The following is a 20,009-nucleotide window of genomic DNA, read 5'->3' on the forward strand; positions in this document are numbered from 1 at the left end:
GCATATAGTCTAGGGAATTCGATCCTTAAGCTGAAATCTCCTACCCAAGCCTCCTCCCAAAACCGAGTATAAGCACCATTACCTACCCTCCTTCATTTAGTAAAGTGAGGAATAATGTGTTTATTATCTAGTTATAAAAGAATCCACCATAGCCAACTAGCAACCAACAACTTTCCACTTTTCCCCATACTGAACCAATACTCTAAACCAATACTTCATTAATACCATGTATGCCTTTTATCACCATAACCCAAATATATCACTGAGAAAACGTCATCTCCAATTTTGTAATGAAAGCACAAGAAAGCATACAAACTTCCAAATCCAAAGTCGCCTTTATCTTTAGAACTTAACATGTTATCACACTTGATCCAACTTATATTCCCGTTGTAATCTTGTCCACCCCAAAAGAAGAGAGATCCCAAAGATTCCAATAATCGGTGTACCATATCTTAAGCCTTAAACAACAACATATAATAGATGCCAAGTTACAAAGGAAAATTTTAATGAAAATTAGATGTCCTCCATCAGAAAGTATATTCACCTTCCAAGACAATTTTTTTCATAAACCTTTGAATGCCAATCTTCCAACTATCCACCCTAGAAACCTTGGACATCATAGGCAACCCTAAGTAAGAAAACGGAAGAGTTTCAGCTCCTTTACGCCTTGTTCCCAAGTTCTATTTAAGAGGGAAGGTGAGGGATTTTAAAAGGAAATCGTGTTCTCGAGTTTAATTGATGGAAGGAAAGTGAGGGAAATGAAGGGATTTTGGAGCCATATTTCCCTTCCAAATTTTCTTCCCAAATTGGCGGATTCCAGAAGAAAGTGAGGGGAAGGAAAATGTGTTAGTTTTATTTTCTTTTCCTTCTAACTTGGGAACGCATAAACTTAAAATTTTCCTTCTAACAAAGACCACAACAATTCAATCAATTTTAATTCCAAACTTTTCAACAATTTCAATCTCAACAATTCCAAATCTCAATCTCAACAATTCCAAATCTCAATCTCAAGTCTCATTATCTCAATCTCAACAATCTCAATCTCAAGTCTCATTATCTCAATCTCAACCTATAAATCTCGACAATGACGATAACGAATGGGTCCAAGAAACACAATCATCTAGAAGAAGGCAACCAAAAGAAAAAGCTACAAAAAAAAAAAAAAAAAAAAAAAACCCGAAGAACGACTTCGAACGAAGATGAGGAGGAAGCTTTATCTAAAGCTTGGATTTTTATATCGTGTGACTCGAGAACGGGCAACACGCAAACGGGAAACAGTTTTTGGCTTCGTGTTTTAGATAACTTTCACTCGCTTTTGGGAAGGCAAACGGATCGAACGTACGACGCGGTCAATGGAAAATGGCGTGAACTACGAGCGGCTTGCACCAAGTTTAATGCCATATATGAAAATCTGAAAAATATGCATAAAAGTGGTAGCAACGATTTCAATATTTTATCAACCGCTTGCCAACAATACAAGGTTACCAACAACGGTAAAGCATTCGACCACCAAAAAGCATAGGAAATTTGTCGCAAGGGTCCAAAATGGGTCCTTAAACCAGAGACTTCGCATTCGGAATCGACCACCGGCTCCAACAAAAGGCCAAGAACTTCCGAGTCGGATGTGGATTTTGGTGTCGACCTCTATAAGTTTATGGTTTTTTTAGTAATTTAGGTTTGAAATTTTATGTTTTTATGTTTTTTTAGTAATTTAAGTTATGTAATGTGTTTTTATGTAATGTGAGATATTTATTTATGTTTATTAATTATGTTTTTTATTTAATTTAAATATATATATATATATATATATATATATATATATATATATATATATATAAAAACAATAACCATTTCAAAAGGCTAGTAAACATGTAGTGGAATGATAACCATTAATTATGTTTTTTATTTAATCTAAATATAAAAATATATATATATAAAAAAATAAAAAAAGATAAACAATATGAAATGATAACCATTTCAAAAGGCTAGTGAACATATAGTGGAGGTGATGTGGCGCATAGATGACATCACTTTTCTAGTGAACATGTAGTGACCATTAGAGATACACACAAAAACCGGTTTCACTATTCAAAACCGAATCCAATCCGAAACCGGATTGGGTCAAAGCCGGTTTTGACCAAACCGGATCGGATCGGATTTAAAACCGAATTTTCAATCGGATCGTAATCCTATATTCCAAATCAGATTTGATACCGGATCGTAAACCAGATTTGCTAAAAACCGGATCCAAATCCACCCCAAAATCCAATTAAAACCCACTAAAATCGGTTTAAACCGGTTTCAAATCGGATTTGGATTTTGGTTGGAACCGGATCGGATTTTGACCGGATCCGGATTTTTGATTACGTAAGAGAAACCGGATTGGATTCGGATCCGGATCGGATTTGGGTTTTGTGCATCTCTAGTGACCATACTCATGGCCTAAAGGTCATGTCTTAGTTTGGTAATTTGGATAATAATTCATATCCTTTATCTTTATGCATAAATAATTTGTAACCATAGCTTACTTATTTGTACGGCTAAAAAATTAAATAATATTTGTCTTTAAAGTCTAAATACTTTATACGATAGTAAAGAATTTTGAAAACAAATAAGATTAAATAAGAATTCAAATGATGATTTAAATTTAAAAAATGACATGGTAAAGATAGGATGTCGCCTCTCATTTCCAAAGTATTTTGGATTTTGGATAAAAATCCATCTCGTTTATGCTTAAATAATTTGCAATCATAGCTTATTTATTTGTACGACTTAAAAAATTAAATTATATTTTTCTTAAAAGTCTTAACTATTTTATAAGATAGTAAAGATAACATCCATGTTCCGTGTTACCCAAAGTATTAGTGGTCGTGAAGGCTAATAATTCCTTAGAAATCATCTCATCTTACACTTAACAAATAAAGGTCCTAATTAACAATCTCTCAAAATCTTGCAACAAAAATCTTAAATTAAATATCAAAACAAAATTTACTACACGAATTAATAAACACTCACTCCTTCCTTTTCAAGCCTTATGCCAATGTATTTCTAAGATAATCTATGAGTGATCTTCCTTTGTCCAAATCCCCATCATAGTACAAATCTACAATCCCTATTTCAATTTTCAAAACTCCAGACAAGCAGTACATATACCACAAAGGTATATGAAAATTCATTGAAGTGATTTTCAGTGCTCCTTACCCAAGTTTGCCACAAACCGACTAACAACACTAAGTACATGAGATAAGTCAGGATGCAGGCAACCCAGTGCATACCTAAGTGAACCAACTACATTGCATAAATGCATACATAAGTGAACTAACTACACTGAAATATGGAGCCTTTGACATATAATCAATTTCATTTAGGTATAAAGATGATGATAATATGAAATTTGCAACTAATGTTGTACTCATGTAAAAATGCAGTTTTGATGTCTAATTGTTGAAGCTCGAAATCAGGTGTAACAAGTATGCTAAGTAAAGTGCAAATCAAGCTATGTTTCACAACACGTGAGAAGACTCCATTGATTGAATTCAATTTTAGGGATTTGGCTATACTCTTTTGTGACTAGCCTAGTTTTTTTTTTTATCTAGCCTCATCCTTTGAAGTAATACCTTCCTATTCCTTATAAGCCCATCTAATCATGAATGAGTATCATCCACCCATTGCAATCATCAGGAGTAATGGCCTCGTTATATGATGAAGGCTTATCATATTAAAAGCATAAGCTACGGTATTTCCTGCAAGAGTAGGCGTGTTGTCACAAGCTGTAATAATCTCTTTGTCTGATGTGTTGCATAAATCAATACTATGCTCTCGGCTCTTTCTCAAATTTGACATGCTTGTTTGAAGATGCATTTGACAACCATGGCCTCTAGCTTTCCATTATTGACATGGCATAGGTTTTGAATCAAGGTTCAATATTTTACCTTTCAATTTTATTCTTGCACATTGTGCAAGTGTACAAGGTTAGGGGAGATTACAAATGCGATGGGTTGGAGTGAATTTTCTGATACATGCTACAATCCCATTTAAAGACTACTAACCAGAGCTCTAAACAAACGGTAATAACTAAAAACACCCGCTTAAAAATAAAATAAACATCCTTGTAAGTTGTAAAGTTGCATCACCCTGCCCAACATTTATTTTTCTTAAATCTTTCGTATAAAACCTTTATTTTTATTATTTCTCATAATAATAAATTCGTTTTTATTATTTTCATGAAATAAGGAAATGGCATACGAATAAATGGTATGAAACTTTGATTCTATGTTAAAAAGACAATGTGTTTGTTTATTAACACGAGCAGATGCTTACAATAAAATGTTAATTGATATACTTAATTTAAAATATATTAACTATACCATTGAAGATTTGAAGAGAATTCGAGGTTTATAGGATTTCATATATCCTTCCAACCTTCCACAGATTTTTAATGAAATTGTAGTCGCAACTCAAATACGTTAAAGACTAATGTCATTCATCATGTTACAAAAACCGGACCAAATCTCTGTACATTCATTTCCATATGTATAAAAATATTTATAGATAATAGAATAGATGTATGTATGTCAAAAAGAAGTAAGAATGGGACCTCATGCATAAGCATACACCACAATTTTGATCAATTCTTGTAAATTCATTTGCATTTGCATTTGCATTTGCTTCCATCAACCAATCAATGAATGAATGAATCAGCTCCAGTTCCTTCTTGGCCTGAAATTGTTGCGCAACAAAATCATTATAATATATATATTTCCTTTCCTCTTCTTCTCTTAAAATTCATACAATCTATTTCTTCTTTCATTTCTCCCCATAAATAAATATAAACTACACTACACAATCTTTAAAAGTTGAGGTTTATGAAAATACTTCCGGTTCTTCTGCTGTGACCTCCAAAAGCACGCAAGCGCCCCAAACAAACAGCTGGCAACCGCAATCCCCACAGCGGCCCCCACAGGCACCACAAGCGCATTTGTTGATTGTATCAAATCCTCCGAAACTGCCCGGATTTTCATTTGGGCCTGCTCGAATAGACTCTTCTCTTTCTCCATGTAAAGTGACACTAGCATCTGCCCGTAGTACCTGCCCAAAAACTTGTACACCTCTTCCCGATCCCAATCCCCATCCCGGGCACTTGTGTAGCATTCCGGGCAGAGGTGTCTTGAAGGCCAGATTGCTTTTGGGAACTTCGGGTCACCCGTTTTATAAAGCGCTTCCGTTGACTTTAGTCTCTCGTTGACTTCATTGTGTGCTGTCCATAACCACAGGACAAAATCACGTGTGCTCGTGAACGGAGTACTTACCCTGCAACCACATTCATATGAGAGACTAAAAATTAACATTAAAAGTCAACGTAACAAACTTTGACTTTCTTACCTTGAGCACATATTGTAGAAGTGTTGACTACACTCTTCACAAGCAAAAAACTTATGTATAAAATCGCAAATTGACGTAAATGCCATTTGACTTTCTTCGTTTTCAACTCTCACAGATAATGAATGTAGCAAAACCCATAAACCACAACTGTAATAAAAAAAAATTTGTTATATATAGAATTATAAGATTAATATTTAATAATAATATATTATATACCTGAATCCTCTTGTACCATTTTTGCTACCACGACAAAACATCTGTACATATAATAGCCAAGATCAGGATTTTCAAAAGTATTAATTTTTTTTATCTCTTTTTAAGAAAATATAAAAATTACCCAATATCCACGTGGGACTTCTTTTCCACATATCTCAAATTTAGTAAGACCACCATGTTGAGTGTCGTTTTTTTCAGATGGTGACAAAATATTTGAAGGGTATAAATCGTCAAAATTCACAAGTATATCAGCACTTCCTCTTCGACACCTACAATATTTAAAATTATAAACTAAGTAAATAGAAGAAAAAAAAATGAAACAAAGAAAAATGGGTTTGTTATTTAAAATATGAACCTCCTTGAAGGGTGATGAGCTGTCATTAATTGCATAAACTTTATAAGAGTAGCTCGAGTTTCTTGTTTAATCATCTTGTTTTCAAGAATAATGTCAAAAGCAAGAGAAGTAGCCTCTTCAACATCATAAACAGCACGTGCAATCTATAAAAAAATAAGTAATTTCAAGCTTTAATATTACAAATAAAATAAAAAATAAAAATCTTACTTTTATAGAAAAATGAAGAATTGATTCAAACCTGTCCAGGGTCTGAGAAATTTGACTGAAGAAGCTCATCATTTTCATACTTTTCATCTTCCAATTTATATGAACTATGTAAAAAAGTAAAACATATAGTTAAAATTAAAAACTCATTAACATTGTATACACAAAAAAAAAAAAAAACAATATAGCTTCTTAACAATTATATAGTATATACCTTCCTAATTGTGTATTAATCCATTTGAGTAAACGATCAGAAGTTCTTCCATCTTCAATAGAAACAATTTTACTTTTTTCATCTTTCCCATTCCAGCTACCACCCACAAATTTAGAAGGTGGGCCCCAGAATAGTGTAGGGTAGTGACTAATAGAGAATTTATCGCATAGATTAGTGTTTATCTGTGCTGCCAAACATGGGTAAAAAAGGAATTTGTTGCTAAACCATATAATAATTAAGTGACTTAATGAAAATATTAAGAATGAAGAATTGTAACCTTACCTTATTGGCACAGTCTACTCGTGTCATTAATATAATCCCTGGATGAACAGCATTGGCTCCATTGAAAAGCCTAGCAACCTTTTCATATTGAGGCTGTGAAATTAAAGATAAAAGATTAAGCAATGCATCAGAAATATTAACATTGTGAGGAAACTATATAAGTACCTTATAATTTCTGCAAGCTGGACACCTGCAAAGAGTAATAACAGCAACAAATTAGGGCTATAAATGGAAGATATAGATTGACTCCAGGGGAAAATTGTTTTCATGAAAGGTACAAATTCAAGAAATTTCTAGGTATAGATAGACCAAGTGTACTATAGGTATGGAAGAGAAGAAGTGAATGAGAATCCTTTTGTAACTAAAAAAATAGAATCTTTATAGCCATGAAACTTTAGATATTTCCTTTTAAGGTTCAGACATCCTACAATTTTCTGCAATGGTATGATTGTTCATCTCTGTTCTTGATTTCTTTTCCTGCAGCAACATCCGAGTAGGATCTGATTGCTACATCCTTTCCAAATCGAGGTAATTTGTGGATTTTAGGTAAAAACACTCTACTTTACTCCAGATTGATATGAATTCCAGATTGTATTTAGAGAAAAATCACTGGATGAAACAATTGTCCCATAAATTTGTAACGGTATCCATTTGGAATAACAGAGGTTCTGATTTATGTTTCCAAATATGGAAATTGTGAAAAGAAGAAACAGAGTAGAGCATAACTTCACGTAAAGGAAATGAAAAAACTGACAGCAGAAAATTCCTCAATAAAGTAAGATCTAACTTAATAAACCCTAGAAATAAAGAAAAGGGATGTCATAGACCAACCAGTGAGCGAAGAACTCCACGATGGCAAAAGTAGCGGGTGTATCCTTGAGAACTGCATCGAAGTTGGTGGCGTTCAAATCAACAGCGAAATCAGGTTGATCTCCACCGCTGTTGACGGCACGTAGGAGCAATCGAGATCCCGCCGCATGATTGATTATCGAAGCCGATGAGAACAAGGATAATGATAAGAAGCTCCAGAGAAGCAGGGGCGTCGTCAAAAGCCTAAACCCCGAAGACATGGATATAGAGAAAGAGAGAGGGGAGGTTCTGAGAGATCGGAGTGCTGTTCGGAAAATTTGGTTGACCGGCGGAGAAAGGTGCGTACGGCGCTACTTCCGATTGAAAACGGGAAGTCTGTCCAAGACTCCAAAGTAACCGGTGTTTTGAAGAAATAAATTGTGCAAAATACATTACCATTAAAACACTTTAACCTTTTTTATGATTAAACGTTATTGTATTAAAAAAAATGCAATTTGATTCTATTTATGAGAAAGTCGTTTCTTTATTTATTTTATATTTTAGAGCTAAATTTATTAAAAATCTTTAAAGAAATTTAATATTTAACTTTATTTAATAAAAATCTATTATTATAACCATTTTTTATTTACCAACTAATCTTAAAATATGTTTTTAGTTAACTAATTTGTTAATTTTTTTTAAAACATTTATCATATTTTCAATAAAAGCTATTACTTGGCAATAATCTTTAATAAAATAAATATATTATAGTATAAAGAAGTTTGGAGCATGTTTTGAAAATTGGACCGGATCGGCTGGTTCAATCGTAAATCAGTCATAAATCCAGTTCTTAGAATCAAAAAAATTATTAATTATGGGAACCGGTCAAAACCGATCTGGTCGAACTGGAATTTTAAAAGAAAATTATTCTTTTTTATTGTTTGTATTTTTATTTTATTAAAATTAATAATAATGTAATAATGACATCATCCGGTTTTTATGACCGGTCCAACCAGTTGAACTATCAAATCGATAAGACGGCTGGTTCGGTTTTCAAAACCTTGGTTTTTAGTAATTTAGTAAATTCTGCCAAGTTAATTATAGATTATATTTTAACAATACATACACATTCTTGAATTTAATTTGAATTATTTTAGCATCTTTGATGTATCATTTTTTGTACCATTCAATCTGAGTTTTATTTTAGTCTTATGTTTCCACAAAAGAAAAAACCTCACCAAGATTTCTAAGAAGTTTTGAAGACCTAATAATCTTATTTCTAGGTTTCCATCTATAGAAAATGTACATTATATTCTAAAAGCTTGATTGTGTAAAATATCTAACATTTTATGATTTTTTTTATTATAAAAAAATCCTAACAATTTTTTTTATTTGACTCTTTTAACAGGTTTAACGATAACCTTTTAATTTTACACCGTTTTTTCGTTTTGGATCATGATTCCCTTGATTTTCTTATTGTGGTTGGTATGTTGTTCTTAATGGTTTTCAACATTAGAATTCGAAGGAAACATTTAATTTTTTTAAACAAAAATAAATATTATTGTAGCCAATTCTTGTTGGAAAAATACATAGTAAAATCTAGGGGTGTGCGCGGTGCGGTTAGGTGCGGTTTAGAGTCAAAACCGCAAACCGCACCGCATATGCGGTTTGAATATTTTAGAAACCGCAAACTAGGGGTGTTCATAACCGGATATCCGAAAATTCGGATATCCGAATTTCGGATATCCGAAATTTCGGATAATTGATTTTTGGTATCCGATTCCGTATCCGAAATTTCGGATACGGATTCGGATACCAAAACGGATATCCGAAAATTTGTAATTTCGTTCAAATTTGAAAATTTTATATTAGAAAAACATATTTTTAAAATAGAAAGGCATATGAAGTAATATATGTATCTAATTAAGGGTATTATGAATATGTTTTAGTTACTAACATTCATATTATAAGACATATGTGATTAAGATAACATATAATGTATAAACTAAAATCAAAATTTTCGGATATCGGATATCCGAATTATCCGAAAAATCTGAAAAACACTATCCAATTCCGATTCCGAAAAATCGGATATCCGAAATTTCGGATATCCGAAAATTCGGATATCCGAAAATTCGGATATCTGATTTTTCGGATAATTCGGATTCGGAATTTCGGATCGGAATTGCGGATACGGATATTTTTGAACACCCCTACCGCAAACCACACAACAGATGTTCGAAACCGCATTATGCGGTGCGGTTTGATGTGGGCGGTTTATGCGGTTTGGTTGCGGCTTGTGCGGTTTAATGAGTTGTTCAACATTAAATCTATCAAAAAACCAAAAAACTGACCTGGTTATAAAAATTGATTGCTTTCATTTTATAAAAACAAATACAATTTTCAAGTTAAATCGTTTTTAATAAATTGTGATTCATGCTACTATGGTTTTGTAAGTGTCATTGTTATTGCTTTATATTGCCGTTATAGTTGCTATATTCTTGTAAACCGTGAGATCTTCATCTAATAGTGATTTAATGTTACTTTATAGATATTTGGTTATTGTAAGAAATATATTTAAATACATCGTTTCTAAATCGTGATTTGAAATTATAACAAAGTAAAGAAAAAAAAAGTATATATATAACATGTGGTGCGGTGCGGTTTGAACCGCGGTTTTATAAATACAAACCGCAAACCACACCGCATAGTGCGGTTTGATAAAATGATGAACCGCAAACCGCACCACGAAATTCTAAACCGCATTATGCGGTGCAGTTTGTGCGGTGCGGGCGGTTTGTGCGGTTTTTTGCACACCCCTAATAAAATCTACTTAAAGCATGCACGGGGATAATAGCAGCTAATAACCAACCATCTAGGTTGACCTAAAATCTCACATTGTTTTAGAATCAAATAGAAAATATTTTTCAAGCTCCTATCTATTTTCGAAATCTAATTTTAGATTTCATATTTTTCCTGTTAAAAACTTTAATAGTAATTTGATTCATAATAACGGCATTAGATTCCTTTTTGACCCATTTTTTCCGTTAAAAGACATATAACATAGTCAACAAATTCCTTAAGCATTCACTATTATTCAATTTCAAATTAGCTAACAGTGAACCTTTAGTTAGCATAAGCAAAACCTTTGGTCTCCAAAATATTTCGTTTGCTTGCCGAAGGGTATGCATCTCCTAATTTGAAATTTGATAATAATACAATGTTTAAATAATGAGTTGAGTCAAATTAGATTCCAATATAGATTAAAGTTTGAAAGTTGTTTTTTGTTTGATTTTGAAAAGAGTTTAAGATGTCAAGCAGCATAAATTGTTGTTTTAATTTCCATATGGTACTACTTGTAAGCATCAATTAAAATCACTATTATTAAATAAATGAATTTAAATAGCGCCATCAACCATCAATTGTTATTAATTTCATTTCATATAATTCAATTGAGCTGGTCTATTTTCGTTTTCATGGTGTACGTGTATTCTCCCTAACTTAGAGTAATAAACAATGCCCATTTTATAACTTTCAAAACAACTAAGATAACGACTTGAGATTGTTAATAGCGTACAATAAATACTCATGATTTATAGCATAACCGATATAAAATAAAATTTCGCAAGATATAAGGACTATTTGTATCTAGTTATTTCGATTAAGATCCTATATAGAAGATGAGACTGATTTAACCATACGAGTATAAATATGTGTTTTATAATTTTTATTTAACATATAATTGAAAAGTATAAAATTTATTTCATAATACCATTACTTTAAAATAGCAATACTTAAAACATTAATTTTGAAACATTCTTTTGCCAAGAATAATCATATAAAATATAAACCGCTATTTCCCCCACCCTAACGACTACAAACCTAACACCTACCCCATAGACGGAACAACTACCAAAAAATGTATGAGTTTTACACTACTAAAATACCAAAGTATGATTTATGTTTCATCCACTTTTAGATCATAAATCAGAAACTTCTTTCGTCTAGTTTTAATTAAACCATAATGATAGTGACAATTAAAACAAAATGAAAAAAAAATGTTTACCACATGTGAATAAAGTGTAGCATTTTCATAAGGATTATTATTCCATTTCCATGATTGATTTTAATTCCAAGGGGAAGTGGTGTTTTTTTTCTATATATTGATGAAATAGAAATATAAAATTATACATTATAGATCAATTCCATCAACACATAGGAAAATTTATCGGCGATTTAATGATATTTTTTTCAAATTTCTAACTCTGCAGAAACAAATTATGATCTTTTTCAGTAGTTTCTATAAGAAATATTATTGACGATTTAGGGTTTATAGAATATAGAGCACAAGCATACCTATATTGAGTCAACTAGAGAAAATCCTAACATTATATATAGTTTTTTGTTGTTCGTAACTAGTGATAGACTAATTTAATAAAGTCCGTTGTTCAAAAGAAAAAAACACAAATGTTTTTCATAAAATAAACTAGAGTATATATATATATATATATATATATATATATATATATATATATATATATATATATATATATATTATATTTTAGAATAGCTAAAACTATTTTTATTTTGAAATTTTATGGTATTTAATTCAATTTTATATTTTATTTTGATTGATTCAGAGGCCATTGAATATGTCTCTAGATGAAAACATGTTGTTTGGTCAAGCCTTTGAATAATTGTGTTGAATAATAAAATGACTATTTTACCCTTTAATTAAGAATTTCACAACAACATCAAATTTACATCTTTACCAAAATACCATACAAAAAAAAAAAAAAAAAAAAAAAAAAAGACATTTCGCTTCATTTGCTTCATTTACTTTTGTAAGTGAAAATTTTACATACGATAACAAGATACATAAATCGTACATGATACAGATTATGCTTAACGCAAGGCTACTTCATTTTCCAATAATCCCCTTAGAATACACATTTAAGACACTAAACATTGAACACGTGTCAACACTTCAACATTTGGTCCTGATTGCTCAAACCTCATGCCAACACAGATCAGTGAACACGTGTGACAGGTGGCTGTTGCTGAGGTGGCGTTAGACTACCTTCTCCCTCATCATCATCAGAAGAAAGAGACGACATTGATGCACTTAAAGCCTAAAAAAATCAACGCCAAAACAAAGTAAGTGCTTGACTGGTGTCAACATGACAAAAAAAAATGAAGCTTTTTGTCAATACAAAAGACGTAAATGCCCTCGTAGCAACACCAATTGGAAAAACAAGAGAATGTAAAATACTCACCAATCTTCGTCGCCACTGTATCAAAGCCACCATCGCTCTCATCATGATATATATTGGTACAACAATTGCTGAAGTTCTTAAGAACCATAACTAAAAAAAAAAAAAAAAAAAGTTGATTATCAAACTAGAAAATAAAAGAAAGACAAATAAATAATCTTTATCTTACCACAAACATAGGAAACGAGTAATTCCATGTTCCATTTACAATAGCAGGAAGTGAGTGACGCAAGAATAGAAGAACCACAAACTACAAACAAAACATAAGAAAAAAATTAATTAATTGGAGTGGTGGGTGGGTGGGGGGGGGGGGGGGGGGGTAGATTGCATACAATGGCGGCAACTGAGCGGAAGCATGTGAAGCTTCTAGAAGTGGGGTCCACATATTCATCATAATCTTGATCGAGGAAATTACGATCGGGTGAAACAACTGTAATTAATCGAGGATTATTGTTTATATCCCTTCTAGTTACATGCCAATGTCCCCTGAAAACCTCACAAATGAAAAGATTTAGCAATCAAATTAAAGAGGTTTGACTTTTGAGGTCAAATGAACCGATTCTTAACTTCAAATTGTCAAGACTCTTAAAATATATATTTGACCTCAAAAGTCAAATTATTCCACTTTTTTTTTTTCATATAGTAACAGAATGTGAATATGTACCTCAAGTTCAATGGAATTCCCCCTAACCGAAAAACACGTGATGGTGCTGTGTAACCCGGTTTGAATTGCTGCAATTAAATTATAAAACTCTTTCAGAATCTTATGATCTAGATGAATAAATAAATATATGATTTTGAGAACAATAAATGATATTTCCCAAAAAAAAAAAAGAGATTAAGAAATAATAATGATAATGATAAGACACCTGGTGACAAATTTCACACATGGTGTCACCTTTCTCATTACACCATCTTTGAACACATCTGCGATGAGCATACTACAAAAGGTAAAACAAACCATTTTGTGAAAATTGCATTTTTATTTAATAAGAAAAAGTAGACAAATGAGAACGTCTCAAATGTTGAATAACTAACCTTCAAGCTACCACAACAAGAGCATGGGGTCTCCATATTTGAATCGAAATCCTCATCTTGACATATTCTGCATTCAACCAATTTCTTTGGAGTGAAGTCAACATGAGAAGAAGAAGAACAATCGATAACTGTGTCATCTTTTCCCAAATTCTTTGAAGGGTTTCTGCTTTCGATTGCAGCTTCTAATGTTGATTCTGTGAGCAATCGATCAACCAAAAAGACGAAATGATCCCCCATCACAACACCAATATTTTATTATCCTGAACAAAGAAACCCCTCGACATTAATAATTTAATTATGCATCAAAATAAATTCTAAAGAAGATAAAAGCATATAAAAAAACGGGCGCCCAGATGAATAAAAGCATCAAAATAATCCGATAGGGATTTACTTTGTAACCATTATATTTGCCAGTTTATATTTAGAACAATCATAATATTTAGAAAAAACACCAGAAAAATACTTCCTTGCAAAATAAAATGAATTCCAATCGAAATAAAGTTGTGTAAAAAGATTCAAATAGCAAAACCCAATTCAAGAAAAGCAAAAATTAGTGGAAAAAGGAGCCCATACCTTCCAGAAAGATGAACTTTCGATCAAAACAAAGCTAAGGCCATATATAAAGCTTCAATTTTTTTTTATATAAAAAATAACAGTTTCATAAGAGCTGGAAAAGGAGTCAAGATGAAGAACAAGCTAAAGTCGATAAAAAAAAACAATTTCAAAAAAGGTGAAGCATTAAGACAGAAAAGGAACCCTTATGAAATCAAAAAGGTGAAATTTCGATCGAAACAAACATGATGTCGTTCATAAAGATTCAAAACCCTAATTTGACAAAAGCGAAAAAGTAAGGGCAAAAGGATGAGTACCTCCAGATGAGTAAAAAGCGGGTTATCTTTCTTGGAACGAATAACACCTAAAGGCATGGAAATACAGATTATAAACGAGAATCTTAGATATATAGTAATGGAAGAAAGGTGAAAAAAAGAGGAAAGATGAAACTTACAAGATGGGGATCGGATGAGTTGAAAGCCAAGAAAGTTATGAATATTTGAGGCTCTTATGAGGGTTTTGCTTTCAGCTTTGGAAATCCCTCTTGTAAGGAGCACTCAATTTGCATAGTGGAATCCATTCATTCATGTACACTATAATAAATTTCTTTCTTGCTCCTCTGTAATCTTGTACATGGTTTCTCTTCTCTCTATACACACACAGAATGTGTAACTGTGTGAGAGGACACGATTGATTTTTTTATATTAAAGAAAATTATTGGACATTGTTGGTTTAAACTTTAAAGATATGACATATATTGGTTTGTAATTTAATAAGCACATTAATTAATAATTGGATATTTAGAGCCATATTAAATGACAGAATTCAACTTATGATGTCAATTTCAACATCTTCAGCATTCTTGAGTTTTGACTTGTAATTTATATGCATTATTGAATATTAAAAATCAAATAAGGTCCAAACTCCAAACAAATATTGTATGAGTTAATCAAGTATAACTTGTCAGAATATCTCAATATCGTATATATGATTAGTATATCTTACTCAATTGGATCTCATGACAGAAGGCTAGAATCGTATAAAATCGTGGTGTGGCTTTTAGTTAAAATCGTATAAAAAATAGCATATGTTGGATTGTTGGTTTTTAGTTTGTTAAAATTGTATCGTTTGATTTTTTTTGTTTGTTGGTATTTGCAATTTTAGGTGCAATTTTATTTTTGTGTGGTTTGGTTTGGTTAATGTAGTTCTTACATTTAAACGGTTTTAAAAACCGCAAAACCGATCAACTACAGTTATATTCTTTTAAGCTTTACATTACACAAGTGCAAATGTAAGTTCTATGCATGTCACAATTTTACCCTTTCGAATATTTTTTATTTATAAGGCTATGGATCACAGTCTACTTAACAAAAACAAAAGTTTTTTGAAATTAATGGGGAACCTTTAATGGTAAATTTCATGGAATTTCATGGCATGTTTCGAGCAAGATCACCAAATGATAAGATATTTAATCAGTGAGTAAAAATCATAGGCCAAAATTTTTAGTGCCGGTCACCGAAAATCTACGGTGCCAAGACAAAAAATGTTCGGTGGTCCACGAAAAAATATCCCATGGTTTTTTTCAATTATAACATTGAACTTTTATATTAATGTTGATTATAACATTTTACATTTTAATGATAACTTCAGCATTATATGGTTGTTATTTGTTAACTTTAATGGCCAAACTCTTGAGAGTAGTATGAATTAAATTGTGAAATACAATTTATGTTCCAAGCACTATGTGGGATTGATGGTCCCTTATATAAATGAAGGCGGATGTAAAGTAGTTGTGCCATGAGAATGAAACCAAAGTTATTTTGGTTTTGTTGTGAGAAGATGAGATTTTGAAAATGGAAAGAGATACCGAGTTGTAAGATCTTTAAAATGTCGCCGCACTAAATGTGAATAAATGTATGTGATTCAATAAGAAAGTCTATTTTTTTTTAAGAATCTCAAGTTATGAGAATATGCTTGTAAGTGTTTTACCTTGAGCATAAAAAGGTAATAGTTGGCATTGAGACCGTGTATTTAGTTTAGTATAAAAAAGTTGGTAAACCGTATCATCTGAACAGCTCACGTCAGTCTGTTCTAATGTCAATATGAGAGGTCAGTTGCAGAACACTAACAATATTTTGGGTGAGTCAAAGTTTAGTTTGAACCCTGGACCCGGTGTGTAGAATTTCACTCATCAAATATTAAGCTTCCTCACGAGAGCAAGTTTAGTATGTATGTTTAGTACCCCAAAATGATTATGAACTGCTTAGAAACATGTCTATGAGACATGATATCAATGGTCTGGGAATTTGTTCTCGTCTTGGATCACTTATAAGTTATAACACTGGTTAACTAAGGTAGTCACGAGAGCCTTTCCTTAGCTTATTTAAACTACCATCTAGTTTTATTTTGGATCTCTAATACCAGATGCATGCTTATATATTTAGTTTCAGTTTCTTTCAATAGGATGCCTAGATTTTATTTATTTATTTATTATTATTATTATTATTTTAAGTAATGTTAATCATTGTTCACTTTTGTCGTTTGAAAATTGATCTCAAATTAGTAGGCGGTTCTTGTTTGAAAATTGATTTAAAGTTGGTAGACACAATTTCATTTTGAATGCGTCAAACGTAATAGTTTTTGCCTTCCTAGTTGTAATTACAATGAATCAATTGGATCCAATTCAATACAAGTTGATTTCATTAATAAACAAACTTTAATTCCTCGGGTTAAAAATCTTAATATTATACTTATATAAGAATTGGTCAATAACTTGTTGAACAACATAAAAATCTTTAAAATATTTGAGAGTAGAAGATTTCAATTGCTCTAAGTGTCGTTTCTTTAGTACGAAAAAAATTATCTAGTCATTTTAACATATTTTAACATTAATTCTTTTTTTATTTTTTTGACAGATATTTTAATATTTAAACAAAATTATATTTACAATAATTATAACATTCACCCAGAACGGAAAATAAACATCTGTCATCAACAACAACTAGGCTCCTCCGTAATTGTGCCGAGTGACGGTTTTCTTGACCTACAAAACGCCAGCCTATAACTAAATTCCGGCATCTCCACCACCACACTCCGGTGCTCCGTCTCCACCACGTTCACATCGCCACTTTTCTCCAACTCCGGAGATATCCTCCCCGAAATCCGCTTAGCGGCATTGTTAGCTGCCATCCAGAAAACCGCCATATCCGCAGGTGTAACCATCGAATTCAACCTCCTCATCGGAAACATAATATAAATGTTATTAGACTCCAATTCTTCATCCGCTGACAGAGGTGAAAATCTTCTGTTGATGTTTAACGACTGGGAGTTGACGAGGAAGAAGTCGGGACACTCGAGCATGATCTCTGCCGCCTCGACGGACTCCTGAAACTGTCGGATTTCACCGGCCGGAAATATAACTCTGGCTGCTTTGTTGCTCTTGATTCTAGGCGACAACATGGAATTGCAAGCTGAAGCGTAATTTCCCATTTCTGATAGAAATTCTCGAGGTCTGAAATCTGAAAGAAATAATCGGGGAAGATATAAAGAGTTTGAAATGCGTGTGAAAATATGTGTTGTGGATATGTGGGTGTTGGGAAAAGTGGAAGAAGGTGAGTAAGATGAATTGTCACGCAGATAATTACGGCCGACTTAATTTAATATTTAAAGATGTAACGGAAGAGGAAATACTTTGATAGAAGGATTTTGGTTAATAATATTAGAGTAAATTACATGGTCCTTATGGTTTAGGGTAATTCATCTATTTTATCCCTAACTTAATTTTTTAACTCGGAAGGTCCTTATTGTTTGTTTTTGTTACGCACTTGGTCCCTGTCTTACCTAAAAAGACTATTTTGACCTTGATTTATTAATTTATTTAAATAAACACACCCACAACCCCCCCCCCCCACCTTACCTTACTTACTCCATCATTTTTCTCTATTTAAATAATAGTCTTTTTAGGTAAGACAGTGACCAAACGCGTAACAAAAACAAACAGTAAGGACCAAGCGCGTAACAAAAACAAACAGTAGGGACCAAGCGCGTAGCAAAAAAGAAACAATATGGACCTTCCGACTTAAAAAAATAAGTTAGGGACCAAACGTGCAAATTAGCCCAAACCATAGGGACCATTCGTGTAATTTACTCATAATATTATATTTTTAAAACAAACCTATGTTTCGAAACTAAAATTAGATTTATTAATTTCTTCTGAAGATTGTTAAAAAATGGTTTTAATTTGCCATCTCGTGTCATTTATTAACTTCTTCTAAATATTGTTAAAAAATGGTTTTAATTTGCCATCTAGTGTCATCAAAGTTTTAACTATAACATGTGATAAACCATAAATTTTGTTTCACGTATTTAAGGATAATGACTTATAAAAGTAATAAGTTTATGTTGTGTTCACGTTTAGTCAAAGATATATATATATATATATATATATATATATATATATATATATATATATATATATATATATATATATATATATATATATATATATCGGTTGAATCTCCCTAATAAATAAAGATGTTTTTTTGTCACATATCTTATTCTCATTTATTTTGATACATGACATCTTTTAAAATATTCAACAATTTTTATTTTCTACTTGTCATTTTCTGCTATTTTCTCTTTTCTTAAAATTAAAAACAACATTTGACTTAATATTTATATATGTAACGTATTTAATCAAAATAATTGCTCAACAAACCTTTATTTCTTTCCTTTTTTAAAATCACTAATATGATGCATCTATCATTCCAATTTCACAATTAATGGTCTGATAACAATTCCAAATTTATACAATGTTGAAGGAAATGAATTCAATCGTGATATCAATCATGTTGTTTCTATAGTGGAATCATTTCCAAAATCAATTTTCAATATGATGTATATATGATTTTCTACATATTTTATTCTTATTCTTAGTAGTTTAATTTATTTGGTTGTTCTTCAAATCCTTTATTCTGCATATTCATAATCGACTACACTACCATCTACACAAGGTTAGCAAAGTGATTTTGTGTATTAAATTCTTTTTATTGAATTTATTATTTGTTATACATGATTTTGTTTTAATGATGACCTTTTTTGCAAATCAATTGACTATAGAATATGCAAAGTCTTAAGTATTTTGGTTTTCTTTTCGCTGCATTGGTCCCTGTTGATGTAAGTCTACTATTTGAAGGCTTTTGGATGTTGGAATGCATATATGGTGTTCAATAGAATGCCTCAAAGAAATAACTGTTGACACCACAAACATTTTAATTCTTTGATATGGTTTTCTTTTGGCTACATTGTTCGCTATTGACAAAAAAGTATAACTTTGATATTTTTGTTGTACATTAACTGGAAGTTTCCAATATTTGTTTCAGTGAAATGGTTATTGCCAATAATGCAGGGCCATTTCTGATCTATAGGCCAATTCAAATATTCACATCTACTACTTTATGGTTATACACTTCATTTATCTCATATAACCTTTTGGGCTTCTAATAACCATCATTTGCCCTGCTATAATGCAACTATGTGTGTGACATCAAGAACCATCTGGGAACTGCAATCACCCATCTATGTGATGATACTTTATGCTAGGCAAGAAATGCTAATACTTATATTAACAAATTTTCCATTGATATGTTTTCCTATTGCTCACTACATTTTGTGATTTGGTTATGTTTTGGCATGTTGACATTTG

General features: G+C 31.7%; 3 protein-coding genes across 4 annotated transcripts; all 3 read right to left on the bottom strand.

Moving 5' to 3' along the window:
* Positions 1 to 4,466: 4,466 nt before the first annotated feature.
* Positions 4,467 to 7,891, bottom strand: LOC145166450 (sulfhydryl oxidase 2-like). Of its 2 annotated transcripts, XM_079085428.1 has the most exons (11): positions 7,485 to 7,891; positions 6,819 to 6,843; positions 6,654 to 6,746; positions 6,372 to 6,553; positions 6,192 to 6,264; positions 5,954 to 6,096; positions 5,720 to 5,867; positions 5,599 to 5,639; positions 5,383 to 5,529; positions 4,876 to 5,310; positions 4,467 to 4,719 (listed from the first exon to the last, which is right to left on the bottom strand). In XM_079085428.1, the coding sequence occupies exons 1-11, from the start codon at positions 7,721 to 7,723 to the stop codon at positions 4,698 to 4,700; spliced, it is 1,548 nt and encodes a 515-aa protein (XP_078941554.1). In that variant the 5' UTR covers positions 7,724 to 7,891; the 3' UTR covers positions 4,467 to 4,697. The 2 variants fall into 2 exon arrangements, with proteins under 2 accessions (XP_078941554.1, XP_078941553.1); XM_079085427.1 differs by lacking the exon at positions 4,467 to 4,719 and having other exon boundaries at positions 4,726 to 5,310.
* Positions 7,892 to 12,258: 4,367 nt separating this feature from the next.
* LOC145166451 (uncharacterized) lies at positions 12,259 to 15,007 on the bottom strand. Its single transcript, XM_079085429.1, has 9 exons — positions 14,760 to 15,007; positions 14,623 to 14,669; positions 13,754 to 14,013; positions 13,585 to 13,656; positions 13,380 to 13,447; positions 13,048 to 13,201; positions 12,885 to 12,965; positions 12,719 to 12,808; positions 12,259 to 12,574 (listed from the first exon to the last, which is right to left on the bottom strand). Exons 3-9 carry the CDS (start codon positions 13,988 to 13,990, stop codon positions 12,473 to 12,475), a joined length of 804 nt encoding a protein of 267 aa, XP_078941555.1. The 5' UTR covers positions 13,991 to 14,013; positions 14,623 to 14,669; positions 14,760 to 15,007; the 3' UTR covers positions 12,259 to 12,472.
* Positions 15,008 to 17,296: 2,289 nt separating this feature from the next.
* Positions 17,297 to 17,794, bottom strand: LOC145163957 (uncharacterized). The gene has a single exon (XM_079082690.1). It carries the CDS (start codon positions 17,792 to 17,794, stop codon positions 17,297 to 17,299), a length of 498 nt encoding a protein of 165 aa, XP_078938816.1.
* Between the last annotated feature and the right edge of the window lie 2,215 nt (positions 17,795 to 20,009).

This window comes from Lactuca virosa, chromosome 3, assembly GCF_052849685.1.
Source record: "Lactuca virosa cultivar CGN04683 chromosome 3, Lactuca_virosa_CGN04683_v6, whole genome shotgun sequence".
NCBI classification, from domain to species: Eukaryota; Viridiplantae; Streptophyta; class Magnoliopsida; order Asterales; family Asteraceae; genus Lactuca; species Lactuca virosa.